At 41.3% G+C, this 24,504-nt stretch overlaps 1 protein-coding gene across 4 annotated transcripts in view; it reads left to right on the top strand.

Annotated features, from left to right (window-relative positions):
- EML6 (EMAP like 6) overlaps window positions 1-24,504 on the top strand; it is a 295,572-nt gene that overhangs the window by 232,588 nt on the left and 38,480 nt on the right. For 2 of the 4 annotated variants that reach the window (XR_013276589.1, XM_077485540.1), the window contains exons 28-31: window positions 13,327-13,405; window positions 14,405-14,534; window positions 16,219-16,317; window positions 24,326-24,346. Coding sequence is in view for 3 of the 4 variants with exons in the window: in XM_077485540.1 (XP_077341666.1) it covers window positions 13,327-13,405; window positions 14,405-14,534; window positions 16,219-16,317; window positions 24,326-24,346 (329 nt within the window). In the remaining variant the exon portion in view is untranslated. Of the gene's footprint in view, window positions 1-8,897; window positions 8,907-13,326; window positions 13,406-14,404; window positions 14,535-16,218; window positions 16,318-24,325; window positions 24,347-24,504 lie in introns of all 4 variants that reach the window. The other 2 variants (XM_077485543.1, XM_077485542.1) reach the window with 2 other exon arrangements.

Raw genomic sequence — 24,504 nt, 5'->3', positions numbered from 1 at the left:
TTTAACATGGAGGAACCCTTGAAATAACTTTTCGGTCTCAGGAAACCCCTGCTAATAACTTCTGTATCTAGAGCTCATGTTACATTAGTGTGATGTTCACTGGGGGGAATATTCCTTATGGTTGTGGTCATTGGGACGAATATCCCCCCCCCCCCTGCAGATAGATCACTGGTGCTGGTGGCTACTTATCGGAGAGGCAGAAATTGCTTATTACTTAAGGAACCCCTACCATCCTCGGAGGTAACTCCAGGGCTCCACAGAACCCTGGATTAGAGTGGCTGGTATATAGTATGCCTATGATCGATATGTGGGATTATAAAACTGATAATAATGGCCAAGACAAGAGGTTTAGGGAGCTCCAGGATTGTGTATTTTGTTGAGGCTGCTTAACACTGTCTTTAATTCATGCCAAAATACCTGCTGTTTGTACTCACCAAGTGTCCACCACTTTCAGCCACTCTAGCATCTCCCTACCCACCCCTCTGTGACAATCTCTATATATGCAGTGGTAATTTCTTTTTTTTTTTCTTTTCTCCATTTGGACAGCCTGTTTGCTTTGCTAAGACCCCCATTTGTATCAGTCTAAGGCCATGGTTGCTCTTAATATTCTGCCCATTCCCCACCTGGGCGATGCCTCTTTGCCTCACTTCCTGGAGCTGTCGCCACTCTGTCTCCTGCCCACCCACCACCTTCAGTGTACTGTAGACATGTCTCTCTGGTTTATCATTTAACAGAACCTTCCAAAATTTGCAGCGCCCTTAACAATTAAGATATATGCACACAGGATTTGAGGGTAAATGGAATTATGGAATCTGTGCCCAGATAAAGGCAGGCAAAGGACCGACTTTGCAAAAAGTTTACGCAGCTCTTTAAAATATAAATGGAGACAGCACAGTTACTGTAAATTACAATTCAATACAAAAGGGAAGGCTTGCTCAGTACAGCTGCGTCTCTGTGTGGAAGCTGCCATCTTGGTAGAGGTGGGGGTTTGCTCCCTTTTGTCAGAGCTCCAAGCAAGGTGAAAAGTGGGCAGCACAGTAATGGTATCACTAAATCACGGCAGTGACTGTCACACAACAGATATAAAGCTATTAAGTTGTAGGCACAGGAGTCCCTAGGCACCCTCCCATACTAGGAAGCGCACTGTTATTTTTCAGGAGGAGTTCAAGAGAAAAGGTACATTTTTGAGGGTGCTGCATATGCACAATTAACATTTTTAAGTGCTTCCTGACACCTAGCTAATGTTCACTTACCTTGACTTGTTCTGCACTGCGATTCTGAGTGGAGGAGGACACCTTGGTGCAGACAGAACTTTGTTTCCACTTGTCAGAGCCTCAAGCAAGGAGACAATTCCGATTGCGTGTATGCGGCATAAGAAGAAAATAATGCTCCAATAGTAGCATATAGATTGAAAAGTTAAACTGCCTGATAAGTTCTCATATTTTGGCTCTCTATTGGTAAAATATCTGTGCTCCTCGTGTGAGGGAGCCCCTGTTGGTATTTATTTTTTTAATTTAAAATTATGAAGAATGCAACGGAATGTGAGGAAAGATGCAAATCTCATAGGTTGACAGGAACAGTTAGGAATTACAACAGAGAGAAATTACTGTTGAAGTACCTAAGACAGCAATTCTGGACCATGGTTCTTTGGAACACTAGGATTCCTCCAGTGGTTACAGGGACTCCTTGGGTGTGGCTGATTGACCTCTCATTTGATGATGCCTGCATAGTCCCAGGGCCAGTGTCACTTGGAAAAGCCAGGAGTATGATACGAATGATCTCTTTTGGCTTTCTGTAAGCCCTTGTACACACGGCCGGACATTCCGACAACAAAATCCGTTGGATTTTGTCCGACGGATTTTGTCCAAAACTGGTGTTGCATACACACGGTCGGACAAAGTTGTCGGAAAATCCGATCGTTCGGAACGTGATGACATTATTTCGTTACGATGGGACTACGTTCAGGCTAGTAGCCAATAGCTTTGGTCTAGGAATTTGATCTGAGCATGTGTGGCACTTTGTCCGAACGGAATTCTCTACAAACAATCGGACAAAGTCCGATCAGATCATGTTGTTGGAAAATTTTATAGCCCAGCTGTAAAACTTTGTAGGTCGGATATTCCGACGGAAACAGTCCGATGGAGCCCACACACGGTCGGATTATCTGACAACACGGTCCGATCGGACATTTTCCGTCGGAATGTCCGACCGTGTGTACAAGGGCTTAGAGTGGCATTCTGACCACCACCGTAAGGGTGGCAGTCTTCTTGGTGACCACGAATGTAAGGACATTTTTCCCAGTGGACTGCAGTGAATCAGTTTTAGCAGAGGTTCCCTGAAATCTCAATTATTTTAAGGGTTCCTCTAGAGCAGGGATCTCAAACTGGTGGCCCTCCAGCTGTTGCGGAACTACAAGTCCCATCATGCCTCTGCCTGAGGGAGTTATGCTTGTAACTGTCAGCCTTACAATGTCCCATGGGACTTGTAGTTTCGCAACAGCTGGAGGGCCGCCAATTTGAGACCCCTACTCCAGAGAACGGGGTAAAAAAGTTGAGAAAGGCTGATCCAGAAAATGTAAAAGAAACCAGGAGCTGAACCAACCCACTAGGCTCCACCTGTAACAAACTATTTTGGTACTCCTTATTAAGCATCCACACTTACAGGGGTGAGAACTAGCTTGGAATGAAAAGCGTACTCAACTGCCTCTGTTGATTAATATTGGCTTCTTCAGAGGGGAATGACTTTATAGTGTAAATTGTATAGTAATTCTTTTACTAGAAATAAAATATAGTTCTATCCATACTTTTTCTAAAAGCGATTGTTGGTTATCTGAAAATTTAAACTTAAAAAGAAGTAATTGTGTGCAATTTTGGTATTTTCTAAAAATGTGCTCTTATACAGTATGTCCCAACTGAAATGTACTTCTGTAAATAGTATAGAGCTGTGATTGCAGGTTCTTGCAGTCTTTGGGTTTTAAGCAGCTAATCTTTTTGTCCCGTGCGCACCTGATAAATGGACATTCCATTTTATTATCATAGAATTACTAGCTGCAAAGTATAACATGTTTGGTATAGGTATTGAGTCATATAAGGAACTTTGTGTGATATCTTTGCTGTAAATGCTGAGATATTTTATACAGTAACTAAATGTGACCTTTGAGGTATACCTGTGACAACATGCCATCGGGCCATAATTTGATAGATACCTTCAGTAAAAGCTGTATATAAACTGGATCAGTAGGTCTGGAGTTATATACAGATCTTGGTGTTTTATGCAAAAGTTGAACCTTCCCCCTTCCTTCCAGGTTCCCTGTTGGTCCTTTAATGGACAGACTTGCTGACCAGTAGGGAGGATGGGGCGGTGGAATGGTGTGGGGCCAAAATCCACTTTTACAGGACAAGTTGAGGTTAGCATATGACTTCAGCTGTATCTCTGGGTATAGTTATACCATCAGCTGTCTATGTCTCTGGATCTACCAATCATCGTATGTTTCGTTTTAATTTCCAAGTACTGAGTACAGCTTGGACCAAGAAGAACTAGGTAAACCCCTTAAAGCTTATCCAGAAAATGTATTTGCAAATAAAAAAGTATTAATAGTTTGTTTGTGCCCTGTTACATACTGCTGTAGCATTAGCTACATAAAGTAAGTGGCCTTGTGTTCCTGCAGCAGTATGGATGACTTTCCTTCTGCTGCTGAAGCTCAAGTCGGCCTGAATGCTTCTCCAGTGAAAGATTTCCCTCTACTACCTCTCCTGTTTTGAGGTCAGATGTTTAAATTTTCCCTTACTTTCTCAGTGAGAGCAGTCAACAGTACAATTAGAGAAGTAAATCTCCCTAATGGGCACCCAGATAGCAATAAAAACTTCAACGGAAATTGAAGTGCCACGGCACTGCTAAGGCCGGCCATAAATGATGGAATTTTCTTTCCAGCGACCACAGTGTTGACGGAGGAATGCCTCCTACAGCGCTAATGTATTCTGCTGGTGGGCATCCTTCCCTGCCGGCAGAACAAAATTATTACTGCTAGCGGCTATATGCGCCAGCAGTAATCACATGTAGAAAATATGACAGGCTGGTTTTACTGAAATTGATCGATGGATCAACCTCAGTACAACCAGCCTGCCCCTAGATGGATTAAATCTCGGCCGGTCACTACTGAACTGACAAAACTTCAATCTATCTATGGCCTACTTTAGAGGTCCAGATACAACTATATTCCCCAAAAAGTTAGGTGGACAATCCAAACAGAAGCCAACCTGACCTTTTATTGGAACAAAGTTGTATTGGAACCTCTTAGCAGTGCTCTGGCATGCCGATTTCCATTTTTGTTACATTACAGCACAAACCAAGGAGACGGTGGACATCCTCTGAGGTGTAGAATCTGCCTGCCTGGGAACCGGATTATTTACAGCAGCATCATTACTTTAAGATAGCAATACCAATATGATATCTTTACTGGTCCAGCGCTATTTTTCCACTCTCTCCAGCAATAGACTTGACAGAGGCTCTTATCTTTCTCTACTTCGTCCAAAGCTGGTTTTGCCTAAAGGTGCACTTTAACAGATTGTCAGATATTGCATATGTCTGACCGTACTCTGATATAGATGGCTAGCTGAAGCCTTAAAGTTATTCTGAACCACAGGAACCATTTAATTAGGAAATATACATTAGTGTCATTACTTTCTAATAAATTAATAAACAGAATTTTTCTTTGGCTTTGTTTTCATGGACATTAAAAATGACTGCAGAGTGAGACATTCCCTACATGGCCTCCACCAGTGTTGGGACACCCAGCATGGCTTTTACAAGCTGAGCTTGGCATTTGGCTAAGCTAGTGTTGTCAGTGGCTTAACAAAGCTCCCTTGTTCCTAGGCAGAATCAACTAGAGAGAGCACTGCTTTATCCTGCTCCCTTTTAATTGTCTTTCTATAGGGATATATGGTAAGCACTGGTCAGTACACAAGTGGCTTTCTTTGGCTTTTTGTTCGTGAACACTAAAGAATGTCTACAGAGTGAGGCAGGTTTCATCCCATACATGGTCTGTACTAGTGTCTGTTACACCAGGCATGAGATCTTACCCCAACGTGGCGGTCACAGATTGAGCTTGGTGTTTGACTAAGGCTGGCCATACATGGTTGAATTTTCTTTGTGCGTTTTTGTGATCCAATGGTGCCACCATTAATTTTTTAAATTTGTCCAACCAAGCCTTCAATTTCACCTCTTGTTGCTACAGAAAATAATTTTCGTGGCTGGGAATCTTCTTTTCTTTTCGTGAATTTTCTTTTCTTGCACATGCGCATTTCTTTTTTGATTTAATTTCTCACACAATTCTTAGCCCTTGTACACACGGTCGGACATTCTGACAACAAAATCCATTGGATTTTGTCCGACGGATTTAGTCCGAAACTTGTGTTGCATACACACGGTCGGACAAAGTTGTTGGAAAATCCGATCATTCAGAACGTGATGACATTATTTTGTTACGACGGGACTACGTTCAGGCTAGTAGCCAATAGCTTTGGTCTAGGAATTTGATCTGAGCATGCGTGGCACTTTGTCCGATCGGAATTCTCTCCAAACGATCGGAAAATATTATAGCCCAGCTGTAAAACTTTGTCGGTCGGATATTCCGACGGAAAACAGTCCGATGGAGCCCACACATGGTCGGATTATCCGACAACATGGTCCGATTGGACATTTTCCGTCGGAATGTCCGACCGTGTGTACAAGGGCTAAGACAAGATTTTCTAAAGAAATGTTTTTCAAAATTCGAACCCGTGTATGGCCTAAGCTAGTATGAAACAAATCTACATTATTCCTGTGCAGAATCGACTAGAGAGAGCTATCCTACTCTCTCTAGTAGACTTGCTATAGGCATATACAGTATGGTAAACACCGGGCTGTGACATCAGTAGCTTGAGTAAAAGTCCAAGCTAGCCCATCCATGTTCATGCATGGGTTGGGGGTAAGGATCTTTTCGCAGGGTTCACAGACAACATCGAAGACCACGTGTGAGATGAAATACTACCTGACTTGATACAAAATGGGAGAAACCTGTTGTAGGGGTGAGCTGTCATTTTATTTTATAAAACACTGCATGTCACTTAATTCTGAAATAATCCCTAATTATATAAGGGCAGTGTAAGTGTAAAGAAGCTTGCATGAAAGCATTCAGTATACCTTTTAAGTAGATGAAGAAAATAATAGGGAACACTTGTTATATCTGATACCAGACAGAATAGTGCTCTGTTAATATGGTAGTTGAAGCTGCATTTGCATCTAGAGCCCCTTCCTTGTTCCCGGAACTTCTGTAGTGATTTCCTGTGTCCCTGGTTCATACTCTAAAAACCCGCTTGCTTATTGGGGCCTATATACTAAGCCGTAACCTTAACCATCAAGCTCAGTGTAATAACTTATATAATACTCTATTGACTATTGTATATATTTTTACTACATTTTAAAGATACACACTCACACACGTGTATATATATTTAATATATAATATTTAATATATATATTAATTTTGACATGTACAGTACATTGGTGAAATGCAGAATAAAATGTGTGGACCAGTTCTGCTGTAGCAAAGTACAGTGTGCCCCTCAGAAAGCATACCTGTATTGCTCAATATGTCTCATAGAATTTCACATCAGAAACTTTGTTTTTTTATTATTTTATTATGTACTACTTATTTAAAACCTTTTTTTACACTGTCCCTTTATTTTTATTTTTTAACAACTTTATTGCACAACATTCCTTGTAATAAGAATAAGCATGTCAGGTCCTCTTTATGAAGAGACCTGGAGTCTATTAGACCCCAGATCTCTCCTCTGCCCTCAAAAGCATCTGATCAAGCTGAGATTGGTTTGAGCAGATGCTTTACAATCTGTTAATGGCTTGTAAACATCAAACCGGAAGTGATATACTACTCCTCTTACATAACAGAGGGGAGGTGGGTATGAATTAAAACTTTCTCCCCTCTCAGAGTAAATGGACACCAAGGTGGTGGGAAAAGGGGAGGGGGCTTAAATGCCCCTTGGAAGTGATTGAGCAGCTGTATAGCTGCTTGGATCACTTCTACAAGAAAGCCCAAAGTTTTGATACCGGGGTAATGCCTGCAGGTGTGGGCATCTTCCCAATATAAAAATTTCAAACTGAGGATGTATGGGTACTTCCTAAGGGGTTAAAGTGGAACTCAACTGTATCTGAGCACCACAACTGAAAACATAATTTCATTAATTTTTAATGTACAAAGCAAATTCCCCATCCATCCAGGTCTCCATGCTTTATCTTGTTAACAAATGATTTGAAAAAACACACCCTAGCCCAGGGGTGCCGAACCACTGGCCCGCAGGCCACATGTGGCCCATGGAGCCCTCTGATGTGGCCTGTGACCTCCTGCTTTGGAATGGCGAGTCGGCAATCCCAGATCGCGGGTTCCTGACCCACCATACCAGAAGTATCAGTGTTGAGAATGGAGCCGGTGGTAGAGGAAGCATGCGGCTGCAATAGAAAAAAGAGCCAATGCTTCCTGTATAACGCCAGTTCCTGTCACAGCTGGAGTAATACCAAATGCACTCCGCCTGGGACAGCAACAGCCGGCCATAGCTGCAGGGTGATTCCTGAAGTGAAGATTGTGTTTAAAGGTCAGGTCTTTTTAATTCAAATCACATTGCAATGGGCACATCTGTTTTCTTTCTACACTGGTTACTCTGGGCTGCCTTGAAACTGATCTGCAGGTGCAGCGCAGACCCAATTGGACCCTCTATTCAGCAACATGGTGGACTTGTGTCCATTTATACCCGCCTACCTCCATTCCGCTCTGCTAAAAAGAACAGAAGGGGATCTGACCCCTTTTTATTTGGGTGGATTGGGTTGGAGGGCCCATAGAGTAGAGTGGCCTGAGTCCGTGTCTGCTCTGCATATGCAGAGCGGACACAGACCTGTCATCTGCCCGCTCCGCTCATTGTGGCCCTTGACCGGTTACCAAGTTGCTTAAGTGGCCCTCGCTCTACAAAATGTTGGGCACCCCTGCCCTAGCCTTTCTAGCTGCAGCCATATTGAGTAAGGGCAGAAGATTCATGTAGCGTTTACTTCCTGGAATCCATCTGTCCTTAGCCCAGGCATGCAGGCAGGAGGGTGTGCTTAACTGAGAAAGCCCTCCTCTAGATGAAAGAAAAAAATGTCCATAAAGACTCCTGGGATGTATGATCTCATTTTGGCCTAGTAAATATAATATTAATTCCTATTGATTTACTAATGCTAGCAGCATAATGATTAAAAATAGCTCATGTTTCTAGCAACTGAGCGGGGAGCTCAACTGCAGATATCTTAAAAAAAAAAAAAAAAAAATGTTCCCTACAGATATGACAATCCAGTATTTAATTGAATCCCCTGCATCTACTGATATTCAAATATCAGATTTGTGTGGACCAACCAGTTAAGTCACAATAGGTTTTGCTCAGTAGGTTTTGTATTTGTTTGCATGCAGTTTCATGAAAGCTATACAGTAATCAATGTGGAATTCACATGTACAATTAGTGGAAACAGTAACCAGGGAAAAGAAAATATATTTCGTAGTTCCAATTATAACTGTTGCACACGATTAATGACTCAAGCCTAGTACATAGGCCCCATTGTTTTGTTATTTTCCAGAAACTCTGGGCTTTTAGCACATGATTTGTGATAAGTATCATGATTCATATTGACTAGCGTGGGTTCTCCCTTCCTCTCAGACCAATGCATCAATGTGTCTGAAAGTTGCTGGCATGCGTTCATTTGATTTGTACAGCAAATCAAAGCTCATTTGACCCTCGCTTGTGCATGAAACGCATGCTCAGGTGTCCTCAGCAAACATTCACTAAGTTTTTCACTTGGTTTTATTTGCTGCTTACAAGGGGATCAAGGTAAATTTATATATCATGATAATTGCCATCTTTCGCATTGAAGTCTAACTATTCACTGTTTGAAATGCGTTACCATTTTAAGTTCTTTTTGTAAGAGATGTACAATTGCTAAACAAATGTGTGTTTATGCCAAAAAAAATTATAAATCGGCCAATCAAAAGTTTTCTTCCCTTCACATGTGTAGCAGCTTAATACAAATGTCAGTATTGAAGCAACTCAAATTCCGGTTGTCATATTATAGAGAATAAAAGCCACTCCAGCCCTTGCACCTGTATATTCCTTGTGGGCCAGAGCAATTTCTACATTTCTGCTTTTGGCCTATTTATTCAATAATAATCAAGTAACACATCTATAATTTTTTAAGGTCAAACAGGGCCTTCTTTTGGTAATATTATCTTTCAAAAATATTTTATTTGTGAATTAATAAATTTTTTTTTTTATTCAATTTATAGAAAAAAATGTTATTTTTACCAGTTTTAAAACAAATAGTGACTAGTGTCACTATAGAAATGTATTCTATAATTTCTCCCTTCTATGACAATGCCTTATGCCCAGTCCAAAATTGTTAAAATTTAAGTGCCACATTCCTGAGTTAGAACTAACATTGAAATTACACTATGGTGTTGGCATGGGACTTTTAAGGCACAGTATACGTTTTACTGTTAAAAAATATTTTTATTATTCGAAATTGTTTAAAAGAAACACCAATATGATTTTCATATCACACCACAAAGGTACATCATAAAATACAAAACTATTCTATATGGTACAAGATACCTCTCAGACTGAATACGATCTCTCCAACAATTTCCCCCCATGTGTTGGCGATGTTCGAAAGAAGTGGGCTCACTCCTCCATATATGGGGGTCTTGCTCCATATTCCAAAGATATATTCTGGAGAGAGGTCCAACGGCTCCTAACCCAAATCACAACTTTTCCGATTGATTACTCCCCAGCCCAACCACTTTTAGATCTTCCAACCCAAGGTCAGCATGTCCTAGATCATTAGCAATGCATATGGTAAATGCGGCTAAGATGTGTATCCCAGCATGCCGGTGTTCCCCCACCCCTCCTACGTTAGCAGCTGGATCAAGCGCATAAAAAGATTTGGGAAATGGAGGAACTTGTTCATTTGACCAAGGAGACAACTTCTAAATTCATGAAAACTTGCTGTCATCATTTTAAGAAAACGGCTGAATATTCCCAGCTGCTGACCTAATCCATTGATTGAACACTCTGTCTCTTACCGGAGGAGGAGGAAAAAGGCACTCTAACTCCTCTACCTTACATCCCCGGGGCCTTTTCCGACTCATTCCCTCTCCTCCCTTATGCTTCCTTTCTTGATATTATCTTATTCCTTATCTTCCTTCACCCCCCCCCCCCCTTTTTTTTTGCCCATCTCTTCGTTTTTATATAAATATCCCCTTACCCTACATTACTCATTAACCTTTACTTTTTTTTATCCCTATCCAAATTTGTTTACCCAGTATCAGGCTTGATCTCTCCAAACCTTGCTTTGAATTTTCCCGCTACAATTTCGGTCTGCCAACACACTAGACCTCCCTGGAGCCATCATCCCCATACCACTTACTAGGGGCCCGTTGGCTGCAACTGCAAGGGGAGATATTATTTCCCCGCACAACAGGCTGATTGAATTCGATATGAAAGCTTGAGTAAGGAATGTTGGACTTAGACCTTCCCTACATTTTATCACATCAAAGCACAGGCAAACACACTATTTGATCCTATGCACTTATACTTTACTTTTGCAATGTTACAAATATGTTAATGTTTTATGAGCAATACAAATTGGTCAAGTGTATATATGATTGTGTTATCTTCTCTCAATGTACACCCACTTCGGAGCTTTAATATGCAGTATTCATTATGTCACATATATTGACGTACCAGTTATGTACAAATGTATGCCTTTTAAATAAAGCTCTTTTGAAAAAATACAAAAATATAAAAAGAGGTCAGCATTAGTACTGCAGTATAATGTTCTTTACGGCTCAACGCGTTTCTTGGAACTTGTCCTCTTCGTCAGGAGCAACGATAGAGACTTTATATATTAATGCCATCTTATTTCCATGGCGAAAAGTTTAAACTGCTGTTTATCCTGGTAAGGTAGTATTAATGAAGTCATGGGTAAAGAATATCAGGTCTATTGTAAATATTATATCACAGCATATCTTGTGATATGACGGTGGATAAAGACTGTCCAATCTAGCACTATAGGGTATGGCAAGGAGCTTTTAAAGCTCAAAGTAAATAGTCCACAGGCTGGGAATTTGTTTTGGCCTTACAACTCTCATGGCGAAGCTGCTGCAGACTCCTTTAATGTTCTCAAACTATAGATAAACCAGTGGATTACCAGTCTTGGATCTTGCTAGATTATAACCCTCATTTATCCTGTTTAAGATACCTCATTGGGAACTATCTACTTTGAGTTTTAAAAGCTCCCTGCCATACCCTACAGTGCTATATTGGACAATCCTTATCTACAGCCATATCACAAGATATGCTATGATATAATATTTACAAGAGACAATTCAGTCTTTGCCCGGGACTTAATGAATACTATCTTACCAGGATAAAAAAGCAGTTTAAGCTTTCCGCCATAAAAGTAAGATGGCGTTAATATATAAAGCCTATACCGGTGTCTCCTGACGAAGTGGACAATGCCCAAGAAACGCATTAAGCCGTAGAGACTATTACATGCGAATATACTGCAGTACGAATGCTGACCTCGTTTTATATTTTATTATGATGTACCTTTTGTGATATGATATGAAAATCATATTGGTGTTTGTTTTAAACGATTTTGAATAATAAAATTGTGTTTTAACAGTAAAGCTTATGCTGTGTCTTAAAAGTCCCATGCCAATACCATAGTGTCATTTCAATGTTAAAATCTAAATTATGTTTCTGGTATAAAGCATTAAAGAGGAGTTCCACCCGCCCCTTTAAAAATGAAGTACAGTATGTGTAGCTCCTGACTTTTAACATTAGGACACTTACCTGTCCTGGAGTCCAGCGATGTCATCACCGCAGCTTACGTTTCCATTGTCTGGACGGGTGCTACCTCCGCCATTGTTTGTAAAGGAACCTGGCAGTTTAGCCTTTCAGCTTCGCAACCAGGTCCCTACTGCGCGAAGCACGCTGCGCTCTCTCACTGGCTCGGAGGGAGGGAGTAGGAGGGGGCTGAGCTGCTGACGTACTTCGCCACGGCCCGGTCTCCCAGAAGAAGGACAGGGTACCTGTAAAAAACGGGTACCTGCTTTCCCCCAAAAGGTGCCAAATGTGGCACCGGATGGGAGGGAGGAATCAGATAAGCGGGAGTTCCATTTTTGGATGGAACTCTGCTTTAAGGAGTTATTAGCAAATAAACTAAAGGCATTTTTTTTCAATTTTGCTAAAAAAAAATTTATGGTGCACCAACAGAACGAATGAAAGCAAAAAAAGTTTAAATATTAATGGTTAAAAAAATTCTAAAAAATAAGTTAGGCTGGCTATAGATTATGTATAATTTTTTTCTTTCCTTCGATCACGGGTTAAAGGAAAGAAAATCACTCAATTCCCCCATCAATACTGTTTGTGTTGATGGGGGAATTGAGCAATTTTCTTTCCTTTAACCTGTGATCGAAGGAAAGAAAATCACTCAATTCCCCCATCAACACAGACCGTGTTATGGGGAAATCCATCCCGCTGCACTATTGTATTCTGACACCAGGAGGTTTCCCCACCAGTAGAATACAAAGGTTACAGTTGCTGACTAAAGCTGGCAGCAGTAATCATACAAAAGAGCCCGACAGCCTGGTTGTGCTGAAGTAACTGAAGTAAATCAAATTCAGTACAACCAGCCTGCCCATAGATGGATCGAAATTCTTCCAGTTTCTGCTGAACCAGCTGAATTTCAATCCGTCTATTGTCGGCTTAAAGTGAAAAAGGAAAGGCTTGAGTTTTTATGGGCTCATTCGTTTTTTTTTTTTTACTTGCAAGGTTGGTTTAACTGAGTTGAGAATCTTCACATAATAAACGGTGTGAATGTTCACTTCAATTATCCAGTTGTGCAGATGAAATAAGTGTGGTCCTCACACAATTTTAGTATTTCTCTAACAGACAATAGTAGATAATGTAAGATGTGGTTCACCAAGTCATACAATGACTGTGTTTACACTGAAATCCTGGCCAGTATGTGGCACCTGAGGACTCTCAACTTGTTTAGTAAACCAGCCTCAATGTAACAATGATGTTGTTACATTGTATTTCTCAGTGAAGCTTTGGACAATGTTCAGACCTTGCTCCAAAGCCTCATTTTACACATCGGCAAAGAAAATGAATAATGTATATACAATTGTAAAAGAGAGATTTAATTGCCACAGTTTCTTTGATCAGTTATCCATTTATATATTTTTAGACCGTCGGTTAGCAGAGCGGCTCCTCAGCCAGAAAAACTACAGAAGAACAACATTAATAAGAAAAAGAAAGTGGTCGAGGTATGTACTGTATATATAGGTATCTGTGACACATGATAGCAGGAAGGGGTTAATGACCAAGGTTTTGAAAAGGGATGTCCAAGAAACTCATATAGGTATGAGGGTCAGATGTCCATAAACCTCTAGCCATTTAATGTATATTTATATATAAATATGTATTGGCTATCAGAGCTGTCTGGAGCACAGTGAGAGGCAGGAAGAGCTGTAGTAAACACTGTTTTTAGTGTACCCGCTCATTAAAAACTCCTTTGATTTGAAAAGATCCAGTTGAGGTGGTTTGGGCATCTTTTATGGCGGCCTACTGGAAAGTCCTTTCAAGGGCTGAACCAGCCCCATCCAAATGGGTTGAGAATTAAAATTGAAGCGCATACCACTGCTAAGAGGTCCACACACAACTTTATTCCATTAAAAGTCAGGGGTACCATCCAAAAAGTAGCCAACACGTTTCAGGGGTTCAAGTTGCCAAACAAGCTGCTAAGGCCTATGCTTATATTTTGCACTGGAAAAAATAGCATTGTAGGTCCAGTTCACTTCTCATTGCATTCCACTGCATGTCAAGGAGACTGTGAAGATCCTCTGGAGTGTAGAAGATGACTGCTCAGGAACCAGATCATTATTTGCAACCTACCTTAAGATAACAATACCAGTAAGATAACCCTTTGGATTCAACGCTATCTTGCCACTTTCCTCAACCGTCCAAATGGGTGGAAGCCCAGAAACCAGGACCCAGGGACAAGGAACAGACTAGCAGGCCTCAATCTTTTAGCTGGCCTGGGAACAGTGCCCAGGAAAAGCTGGAATCAAAGGCAAAGTGTGATTCTAGGCCAAACTGCTCATCCTGGTCCTTCACCTTTTCTAAGCAAGCGGCTGAGAAACAAATGAATGTAAAAAATATTGACTTGGCACATAGCATTAGTTATACTATCGACCTTTACAAAGAGTATTTGTATATTTTACCATCACACCCTCTGTAAACTGCTGCCTTGTATTGTATTGCAGGATCTCTCTCTGGAGCATGTGTTTGGCTACAGAGGCTTTGATTGTCGCAATAACCTGCATTACCTCGGTGAAGGTACTGATATTATCTATCACACAGCTGCTGCTGGAATTGTACAGAATATTTCTGCAGGTATGGTTACACAATAACAGCCAAAAAATATCATATTCTGCATGATATCACCAAATATAGTTCATTAAGATTTCACCTTGGTGATAACAATTGGCAAACGTGGGACACATGGCATAGGAAAACTCCAGTTACATGAATCCATGACCCGATGACCAATTACCCTTATTAGGTTGTGGAGACCACACGGGACCACTCTTGTGCCTACTTACTCTCAACCTTGGGCATATGACAGACCAGTTTTTGATAGTTTCTTTCTTTTTTTTTCCTTTTTCCCTTGTTTCTTTCTTTCCTTTTCTTTTTCTTCTCTTTCAATCACATGTTATGCTCAGTTTAATCCTTAGTTTGATCACCCAATATCTCATCCACCTCTCCATCATTCTTTGTCCTCCCCCCTGTCTGCTTACTACTTTAATACTGAACATTGGAGCGATTATATGGCGGGGGGAGGCTCGGTCGTCTGTCCCCCCCCCCCCCCCATTTCACACTGATCTTTTTTTTTTTTTCCGGTGGGGTGGGTGGGCGGGATCTGGGGGCTGAGGGGTAGGACTGGGAATAGACGCTTAACTGTATACAGACAGATAGTCAATTTGACGATAGCGATACACATACTATATGGGCTTGGTCTTAGGCATGGGCCGCTGATCCACCCTCTGCTCCCGGTCCCCCCTCTTATTTATTTGTTTGTTTCTTGATTTTTGATATGATACAATGGTTGGGGAGATGTGGAAATTACCTTGTGATTATTTTGTGATTATTTTGTGATCATTTCCTGATTACTTTGTGATTTGTATCTTGATTATACTGTGAAATTCTCTTAATAAAAACTATTGGGATATGACAAAAGTCAGTTGTTTGACTTCTATTGAAGGTACATACTGGAAAAAGATTGTCGGGAAACAGCAGTCCAGATCCTTTTTAGGCATTGCCTGTCAACCATTAATGCCTCATGTTCCAATATTGGAACAGTAGTTATGTGGGAGTTATTTATATCCTACTGCTCTAGGTAACATATGAATTGTATGCACAAATCAAAAAAAAATAATCATCCTCAAGCATAAATGGGTCAAAGTGGACCTGCATCCTCATCTATCATGATTTCCCTCCTCTCCAACCACCCCCCCCCCCCATTTTGACATAAAGATATTATTTTTTGGGCGGGGGGGTTAAAGTCAACTACCTTTTCTAGCTAAACCTCTGCCTTTCTTGCCAAGCTGAGAACAACGTCCCTTACCACCATCTTACCCAATCTGAAACGTCTTGGGATACAGATGCCATGCATCCCAGGAAAGTTCAGGGCAATCTCCACTGCAGTGCGCATACCCTGGGCAAACTCCATCGCCAGGGGCAAGAAGCAGGAACAGTCAGCTGGTCACCCTATGACGTCAGAAGAGAAGATAGCTGTGTGGGACTCACAGTGCTGAGACCGAGCAGTAACCTACACCAGATAACGCTGGATTCGCAGGACAGGTGAGGATGCTTTTGAGGACAACCTGTCAAGGTAAGGGGGAATTTTTTTTTTAAAGGGGGATAATGAAGTTCTTTAACTAGCAGTCTTGTGGAACATTTACCTTTCTTCAGCCTTTCATCCATGTATGTATAATTATTACTTACATTTATTTTCTTGTGTCCCCCATCACATCTGGGAAGGACACAGATTTTAACCTTACATTTTGTTTGAAATTAGGAAATCAAAGCTTCTACCTGGAACACACTGATGATATTCTCTGTCTGACTGTCAATCAGCATCCAAAGTACAAGAATGTTGTTGCCACAGGACAAATTGGTAAGGAATAAGAGTGATGTGTATTCTGCAGTCATGTTCTGACAGTATTACCTTGTGTTTGCAAAAGGATTATATACATTTCATTCGGTGTAATAAAAAAACATCTGCAATTGTGTCCATTCTGACATGTCAGTCCAGTCTGTATTGCTATAGTATTAGATGTTTCCTGTGCTGTATAGAAGCAACATAGCTTTTCCCAGTCTGTGAGCTATAGCAGCTGGTACTGAGCAAGTCTGCCATATACAAGTCTTCATTTGCAGTACCGATTAAGCCAGTGTATTTTAGGGCATAAAGCTTTTGTGAATGATTTTTTATGGATTATTTTTTATTTTTTCATTGTGATTTCCCTGTAATTTATTGACCACTTCCATTAATACATAACTACAATAATACTTTTTGTTAATTCTGTAGTGGTACTCGATAGGAATATATTAGCTTGTACAATATTTAATCTGGCCATACATGGATTGAAATTCAGCCGGCCCTGTGGGAACCGGCCAAATTTCAATCCATGTATGGGCACCCTGGTTATACATAATTCAGTCGTTCTTCCCTTGGTGGAAGGGAAGGAAGTTGCATATTCTATGGCTTATAGGGAAAAGTGTGAAGTAGAAATTGGCGTTGTTCTGAAAACTTTAGTGAAAAAAATATAAATATATAAAAAAGTGAAAAATAAAAATGTATAAAAATCGTGACAGTAGTGATAAAGAAAACGAAAATAAAATTAAAAATATTAAGGTTCATTAACTGTATCCTATATAAAAGTGTGTTCATCAAATGCTAATATCAATAAGAAAAAGGTGAACTACACTCATGCAAGCATAATACTTAATAATGAAACAGTGTGGTTAATATTTAGAACAATGTGATCCACAGACCCCCTATGATGGTCTGTGAATGAATATATAAATGTTAGACTGCCCCTAGTTAGTCCACAATAGTGTATTTAAATTGACCAATCCTACAATTGTCAGTACAAAAAATAAATAAATAAAAAATATATGAATTTTTTATATATATATATATATATATATATATATATATATATATATATATATATAAATGAATGACAAAGTCCATAAAGTGCTCTTGTGCCCGTGAAAAAAGAAGAAGCAGCCACGTTGGTATTATTCACTTCCCAAGGTGATCACAGCAAACGCACACAGATCTGTTTGGAAATGACTAGCTTGATGAAAAGAGGAAAAATATGGCGTCAAATAATTAATGGCCAACGTAACAAGGGCCAGAATCAAGATGAACCTTCCACCCCAGAAAGCAATCTCTTTGAAACCTCTGACTCGTGGACACCAGCAGGATGAAAAAATAAATAATCAACAAGCCTTCTTCTTTTTTCATCCTGCTGGTGTCCACGAGTCAGCCAATTTTTCGTCAAGCTAGTCATTCCCAAACAGATGCATGATGGAAGTCTTTTAACATAACGTAGACGGGAAAAATCCCTAAAGTGCTACACAGTGGCATATACTGTGAAAGCCTTAGACCCCAGGAGGGGGTGAATTTTCCGGTGAGTGCAATCACATTGGGGACATGGATAAAACACACGTTTGCTGTGATCACCTTGGGAAGTGAATAATACCAACGTGGCTGCTTCTTCTTTTTTCATGGGCACAAGAGCACTTTATGGACTTTGTCATTAATTTATTCAAATTTTATATTTATGTTTTGTACTGACAATTGTAAGATTGATCAATTTAAATACACTATTGTGGACTAACTAGGGGCAGGCTAACATTTACGGTATATATTCATTCACAGACCTTCATTGGGGTCTGTGGATCACATTGTTCTAAATATTAACCACACGGTTTCATTATTAAGTATTATGCTTGCATAGGTGTAGTTCACCTTTTTCTTATTCATATTAGCATTTGATTAACACACTTTTATATAGGATACAGTTAATGAATCTTAATATTTTTAATTTTATTTTCATTTTCTTTATCACTACTGTCACGATTTTTATACATTTTTTTTTTTGTTCACTTTTTCATATATTTATATTTTTTTCACTAAAGTTTTCTGAACGGCGCCAATTTCTACTTCACACTTTTCACTATATCTATGTACTCCACATAGGTAGTAGAGGCAGTAATTCCACTTCACCTAATTAGCATATGGTTTCTTATTTTTAACCTGTCCTCTGCTGCTATATAGTCCTTGCGCGGGATCATTTTACTTTTACTTTATATTCTATGGCTTGCCTCAGTTACACATTCCTGTTGTAATAAAAATGTCTTGGTCATCACCACTAAAAAATACAAATCTACAAAGTGCAGCTGATCCTAAATCCTCATAAATTATCAATTGCTTTAGCCAAAGAATTATATTTTTACTCATTTAATCTAGTAGATTGCTATGTTATGTCTTACAGTACCCATTATTGGCAGGATTGGGTCACAATGGTCATTTGTCTGTGGCAGCTTTTCTCAACCTTTTTACTGCAAGGGAACCCCTAAAATATTGTATAGGTCTCAGAGGGAACCCCTGCTAAAACCTATGTATTGCCCCTTACATTGCTGGTCAGTAGGAAGACTGCAACCTTTACAGTGATGGCCAGTGATGGCCAGATCCCCCCCCCCCCCTTTACAGCTAAAAGAACTCATTGGTGTCACACTGTTGGCTTTGCCAAGCAGCATTGGCCCTGGAACTATATAGGCACCATCAAATGGGAGGTCAATCAGCCACAACCTAAGGAACACTTGGTAACCTCTGGAGGAACCCTAGGGTTCCACAGAACCTTGGTTGAAAATGGCTGGTCTATGGCAATTAGTTAATGCCACTGGCTGATTCTTTAGCTGATTGGGTAGTGTGACAGTGTGAGGCCCTGCCACTGTGAAAATGTAATTTAAAATTACACAAGATTAGCATTAAGGTTAAAGACTATTGTTTCTGGATTCTGTAAACCCGGGTCGGGGGGGGGGGGGGGGGGTGGTCTGGAGATTGAAGGTTCCAAAGTATCTTGGTGGGATTATTATTATTATACAGGATTTTTATAGCGCCAACAGTTTTCACAGTGCTTTACAACATGAGGGCAGCACAGTTCAATACAGGAGGAATCAGAGGGCCCAGCTCGTTAGAGCTTACAATGTAGTGGAAGGGTCAAATGATACAAAAAGGTAATAACTGTGGGGGATGATCTGATGGAGAAAATAAAAGTACAGTTGTTAGGTGGGGGATGAATAGGCTCCGCTGAAGAGAAGGGTTTTAGGGGATCGTTTAAAAGAAAACAGAGTAGGAGATAGTCGGCCAGATTGGGGTAGGGAGTTCCATAGGATAGGAGAGGCTCGGGAAAAGTCATGGAGACGCGCATGGGAGAAGGTGACAAGGGAACTAGAGAGCAGGAGATCTTGGGAGGAACGAAGAGAACGATTTGGTTGGTATTTTGAAACTAGGTTAGTGATGTAGCTGGGGGGCAGAGTTGTGGATGTATTTTTAAGTTGTTGTTGGTATGGATGGAACCTTCAATCCTGCGTCCAGATTTTAGTGCATGCCTGCAGCCTGTGCGAGTAAACAGGTGTGCAGGGTCATTATATAATCATGCCTGAAGATAGCTCAAGGCTCCCAGTTTGGAGACACAAGGTCTCACCGAGGGGTCAGAGGAGCCCCAGCCAGCAGCCATGAGACACAGGGTCTTGTTCCAGGAGTCAGGTGGGGTGTCAGGAGAACCCCTATGCAAAGGCCTGGAATAGGCCATGCAGCAGGGTGCTGCGACTGAAGGCTAAGAGTATGAAGTGAAGCAGGAGAGCTGGACAACACAGGAGAGACTGGTAAGAAGAGCAGCAGTGCTACTGACAAGCGCGCCAGGTGGCTTGGCATTTTCAGTTGTCTGTTCATGTTGAATTGGAAGAACCCCTGTGTGGGCAACTGATGATTATGTAAACTATTTGTTTTATTCAATAAAAGTGGGCTGCCATGCCCTAAAAAACAATTTACACTGACACATTGGGAAAAGCATCTGCCACATGAGTGTAATCACCCCAACATCACAGTAGATTGGTTGCTTATCCTGAGAAAAAACTCTTTGTTCTTCCCCCAAAAACAATAACATTGGTGTTTGGGCGCCACCTTCAGAGCATTTGTAGTGTATAAGTGACTGCCCTGTGTTTTAGGGCTGTGGTGTTGTTACCCATCTCTCCTGTGAGAGCCTCAGTAAACATTTGCTTAAAATGCACTGCAGGTCCTCCGATACAGCTCCCTCTCCAGCAAGGAGAACAGTGAGCAGCACAGTAGTGACATCATCAAATCTCAATAAATAGGAAATCTTTACTCTTTTGAGTTCACGTCCACTTAACCAGGGAAAAAACTTTTTATGTAACTCTTACTGTACTTATCTTAAAATTAGAAACTGTTATATGATTTACCACTGCATCTTGCAACTGGGAAAAGTTTGTTGCATCATTAAAAGAAAGTTAGTTGATGTCAGTAGCTAGAGGACATTGTTCAGAGCTAATCCATTATTAACTTTGTTACAACCTCTTGCATCATCTGCCATCTCCCACCTCCCCACCTGACATCCCGTATTGATGCAAGATAAACAAAGTTAGAATATGGTGTCATTCATGTAACTACATCCAGCTACGTGCACAGAGCTGCTAGAAATGCACCCCCTCCACCTCCCCTCGCCCCCCTGCATTTTTTTTAGATGCATTAGAAGATATAATAAGTGTTTTTTATTTTAAATGTTTCATTTTTGCTTAGCATATATAAAGTGCGCTGGGCTTACATGACCGAAAAACTGTTCTTTGTACATGTTTGAAATTAAATGAAAACAATACATTTTAATAATAATTAATGATTTTAAGATGACGAGGATGTCAAAGTTAAGAAAACATAATGACATAAACAGTCATTTCATCATAAAATATGTGTAAAGAAAAGTAGTCTTTATACTTAAAGCGGAGTTCCACCTAAAAATGGAGCTTCTGCTTTTCGGATCCCCCCCCCCCCTTCTGGTGTCACATTTGGCACCTTTCAGGGGGGAGGGGGCAGCATAGATCGCCGTAGTATCCGCAGCTATCTACGCCATGTCAGGCCCCTCCTCCGTCCCCCCTGCTGTCTTCTGGGGTACACACAGGTCCCAGAAGACAGCAGGGACCAGTGAGATCGTGCAGCGTGATTTGTACATGCACAGTAGGGAACCAGACTGTGAAGCCGCAAGGCTTCACTTCCTGATTCCCTTGCCGAAGATGCCGATGCCTCCACCTGGAGCCGAGGGACTGGTTGGCTTCGGGTGAAGACATTGCGGGCGCCCTGGGCAGGTAAGTGTCCATATATTAATAGTCAGCAGCTGCAGTATTTGTAGCTGCTGACTTTAAATGTTTTTTTCTTCCTGCGCTTTAAATTAGGTGTAAAGTGGTTGTAAACATTTGATTAAAAAAATAACAAATAAAAATGTCTATATTTACCTGCTCTTACCTGGTTTTGAACAGAGCAGCCCTGATCCACTTCTTCTGGAATCCCCGGTCGGCACTCCAGGCCCCTCCTGTTATTGGGTGCCCCCATGGAAAGCCGATTTACATGGGGGCACCTATGCGGGCTCGCTCCCGAGTCCCACTTCTGCTTCAGTTGACACATACATCGGGACTTAGCCCCGCCCCTCGCTCCCATGTCGCAGGTTTTGATTGACAGCAGTGGAAGACAATGGAAAAACCTTAATGCCAATGTGCGGACTGTGTTGTCGGAAATTCCGATCGTGTGTGGGCTCCATTGGAATTTTTCAGTCGGAATTTCCGACACACAAAGTTTGAGATCTGGATCTAAAATTTTCCGATAACAAAATCCGATCATTTAAATTCCGATCGTGTGTAGACAATTCTGACGCACAAAGTGCCACACATGCTCAGAATAAATTGCGAGACAAAAGCTATTGGCTACTGGCCTCTTTAAAGTCCCGTCGTACATGTTTGTACGTCACCTTGTTCTAAACGATCGGATTTTCCAACAGCTTCGTGCGACAGTGTGTATGCAAGACAAGTTTGGGCCAAAATCCGTCAGAAAAGATCCGACGGATTTTGTCATTGGAATGTCCGACTGTGTGCACAGGCCAGAAGGCTTTGTGACCCGTTTTCAGCAGACAGCGGGCTAACATCACAGAGCCAATCTTCTAGCGAGCTGCTTAATGCCTGAGCCAGCTGCTCCAGTGAGCGTTCCGGGGGGGGTTTGAGCAGAGAGCTGTGAGAACTGAGCGATCGGCAGTGTTTGATCACTTGGTTTTTGGACCATATGATTCTAAATAGGAGCAAACACAATAAACATAATAAAGTAAACATTCTCTAGTTTGTGAAATTTATTTTCCCAGCACTTGCAGTTTACCACTTTCAGTGCTGCTGGTTCCTGAAGGTCGAGTCTTCACAGGAATAAGTTAACAATGGACAGAGCAGTCTTGTTAGCTTGGAGAAGGGAGGAGTAAGGAGGAGTGAAGAGAGAAGTGCCTTGCCATCCTAGGCTATGGGGCTGTGTGTTTCTATTGATGCACACAGTGTAGGGAGACATGACTCTATTACCTGCATGCAAGGGTGGCTCCATGGGATGCTGCAAGAGAAAGGAGCCACCCCCGAAACAGAAAACTTGGGACAGTGATCATGGCAGCAGTTTACACTGAAACTTAGGCAAGGATTAAATGATAAAGAAGCTGCATAGTCAGTGAGCATCAGTTCACACTGAGAGCCGTATGGGAATTGCATGGGAACTGCACTGCGTTCCTGTGCAATGCACATGCAATTCAATGTGGTGCAATTTGAGCCCATTGATTTACACACACACACATGAACTTTAATGACATCCCAGTCTTAGTCCGGAGGGTTCAATATTGAGTTGGCCCACCCTTTGCAGCTATAACAGCTTCAACTCTTCTTGGAAGGCCGTCCACAAGGTTTAGGAGTGTGTCTATGGGAATGATTGACCATTCTTCCAGAAGCGCATTTGTAAGGTCAGGCGCTGATGTGTATGAGAAGGCCTGGCTCCCAGTCTCTGCTCAAATTCATCCCAAAGGTGTTCTATCGGGTTGAGGTCAGAACTCTGTACAGGCCAGTCAAGTTCCTCCACCCCAAACTCGCTCATCCATGTCTTTATGGACCTTGCTTTGTGCACTGGTCCAAATCATTTGGTGGAGGGGAGATTATGGTGTGGGGTTTTCTTTTAAGGGTTGGGCTTGGCCCCTTAGTTCCAGTGATGAAAACTCTTAAGGTGACAGCCTATCAAGACATTCTGGACAATTTCATGCTCCCAACTTTGTGGGAACAGTTTGGGGACGGCCCCTTCCTCTTCCAACATGACTGCTCACCGATGCACAAAGCAAGGTCCATAAAGAGATGGATGAGCGAGTTTGGGGTGGAGGAACTTGACTGGCCTGTACAGAGTCCTGACCTCAACCCAATAGAACACCAATTAGAACAGAGACTGTGAGCCAGGCCTTCTTGTCCAACATCAGTGTCTGACCTCATAAATTCACTTCTGCAAGAATGGTCAAACATTCCCATAGACACACTCCTAAACCTTGTGGACGGCCTTCCCAGAAGCATTGGAGCTGTTATAGCTGCAAAGGGTGGGCCAACTCAACATTGAACCCAACGGACTAAGACTGGGATGCCAATAAATTAATGTGGTGTAAAGGCAGGTGTCCCAATACTTTTGGTAATGTAGTGCACACTTAAATATATTAAGCAGAGACAATCAAATTTAATTTTCAGCAACACATGCATTTATATGTGTGAAAATAATTTGTAATTCAAATAAAAAGGCTGCCAGGCACAAATTAACGTTTATGTAATAAATTCTATTAATGACTTTGTTAAGCCCTGTGTTTTATACCTATATTTACTAAACAATAGTTCTATATCTATTTCTTTTCCTGTCATTCTCATACGTTAAACATTTTGTGTTTGCATGCCTCTAATGCTGATCTAGCTTGCCTCGGCATTAGAAATACTACTTATTTCAGTTGTTGGTTATCCCTGACACTTCCCCATTTGCCATTGCTCTCACAACGCAGGTGAAATTGCTGAGTACTCAGGTAAGGCTTACCATAACTGTCGTGTAGTACTAGTTTACAGATCCTCTTTAGTCCATATGTTTTGTCTGTAGCTGTACCGGGTTCAGGTACATATCCCCCATGTTCACGTCTTTGCATGGCACTAGTATCCAGGCACAATGTCCCCCATGTCTCACACA

Source organism: Lithobates pipiens, unplaced genomic scaffold, assembly GCF_037356315.1.
Source record: "Lithobates pipiens isolate NorthernLeopardFrog02 unplaced genomic scaffold, aLitPip1_a1.2 Scaffold_18, whole genome shotgun sequence".
In the NCBI taxonomy this organism is placed as follows: Eukaryota; Metazoa; Chordata; class Amphibia; order Anura; family Ranidae; genus Lithobates; species Lithobates pipiens.
The sequence above is the reverse complement of the archived record's forward strand: the minus strand, read 5'-3'. Positions and strand labels throughout refer to the sequence as shown.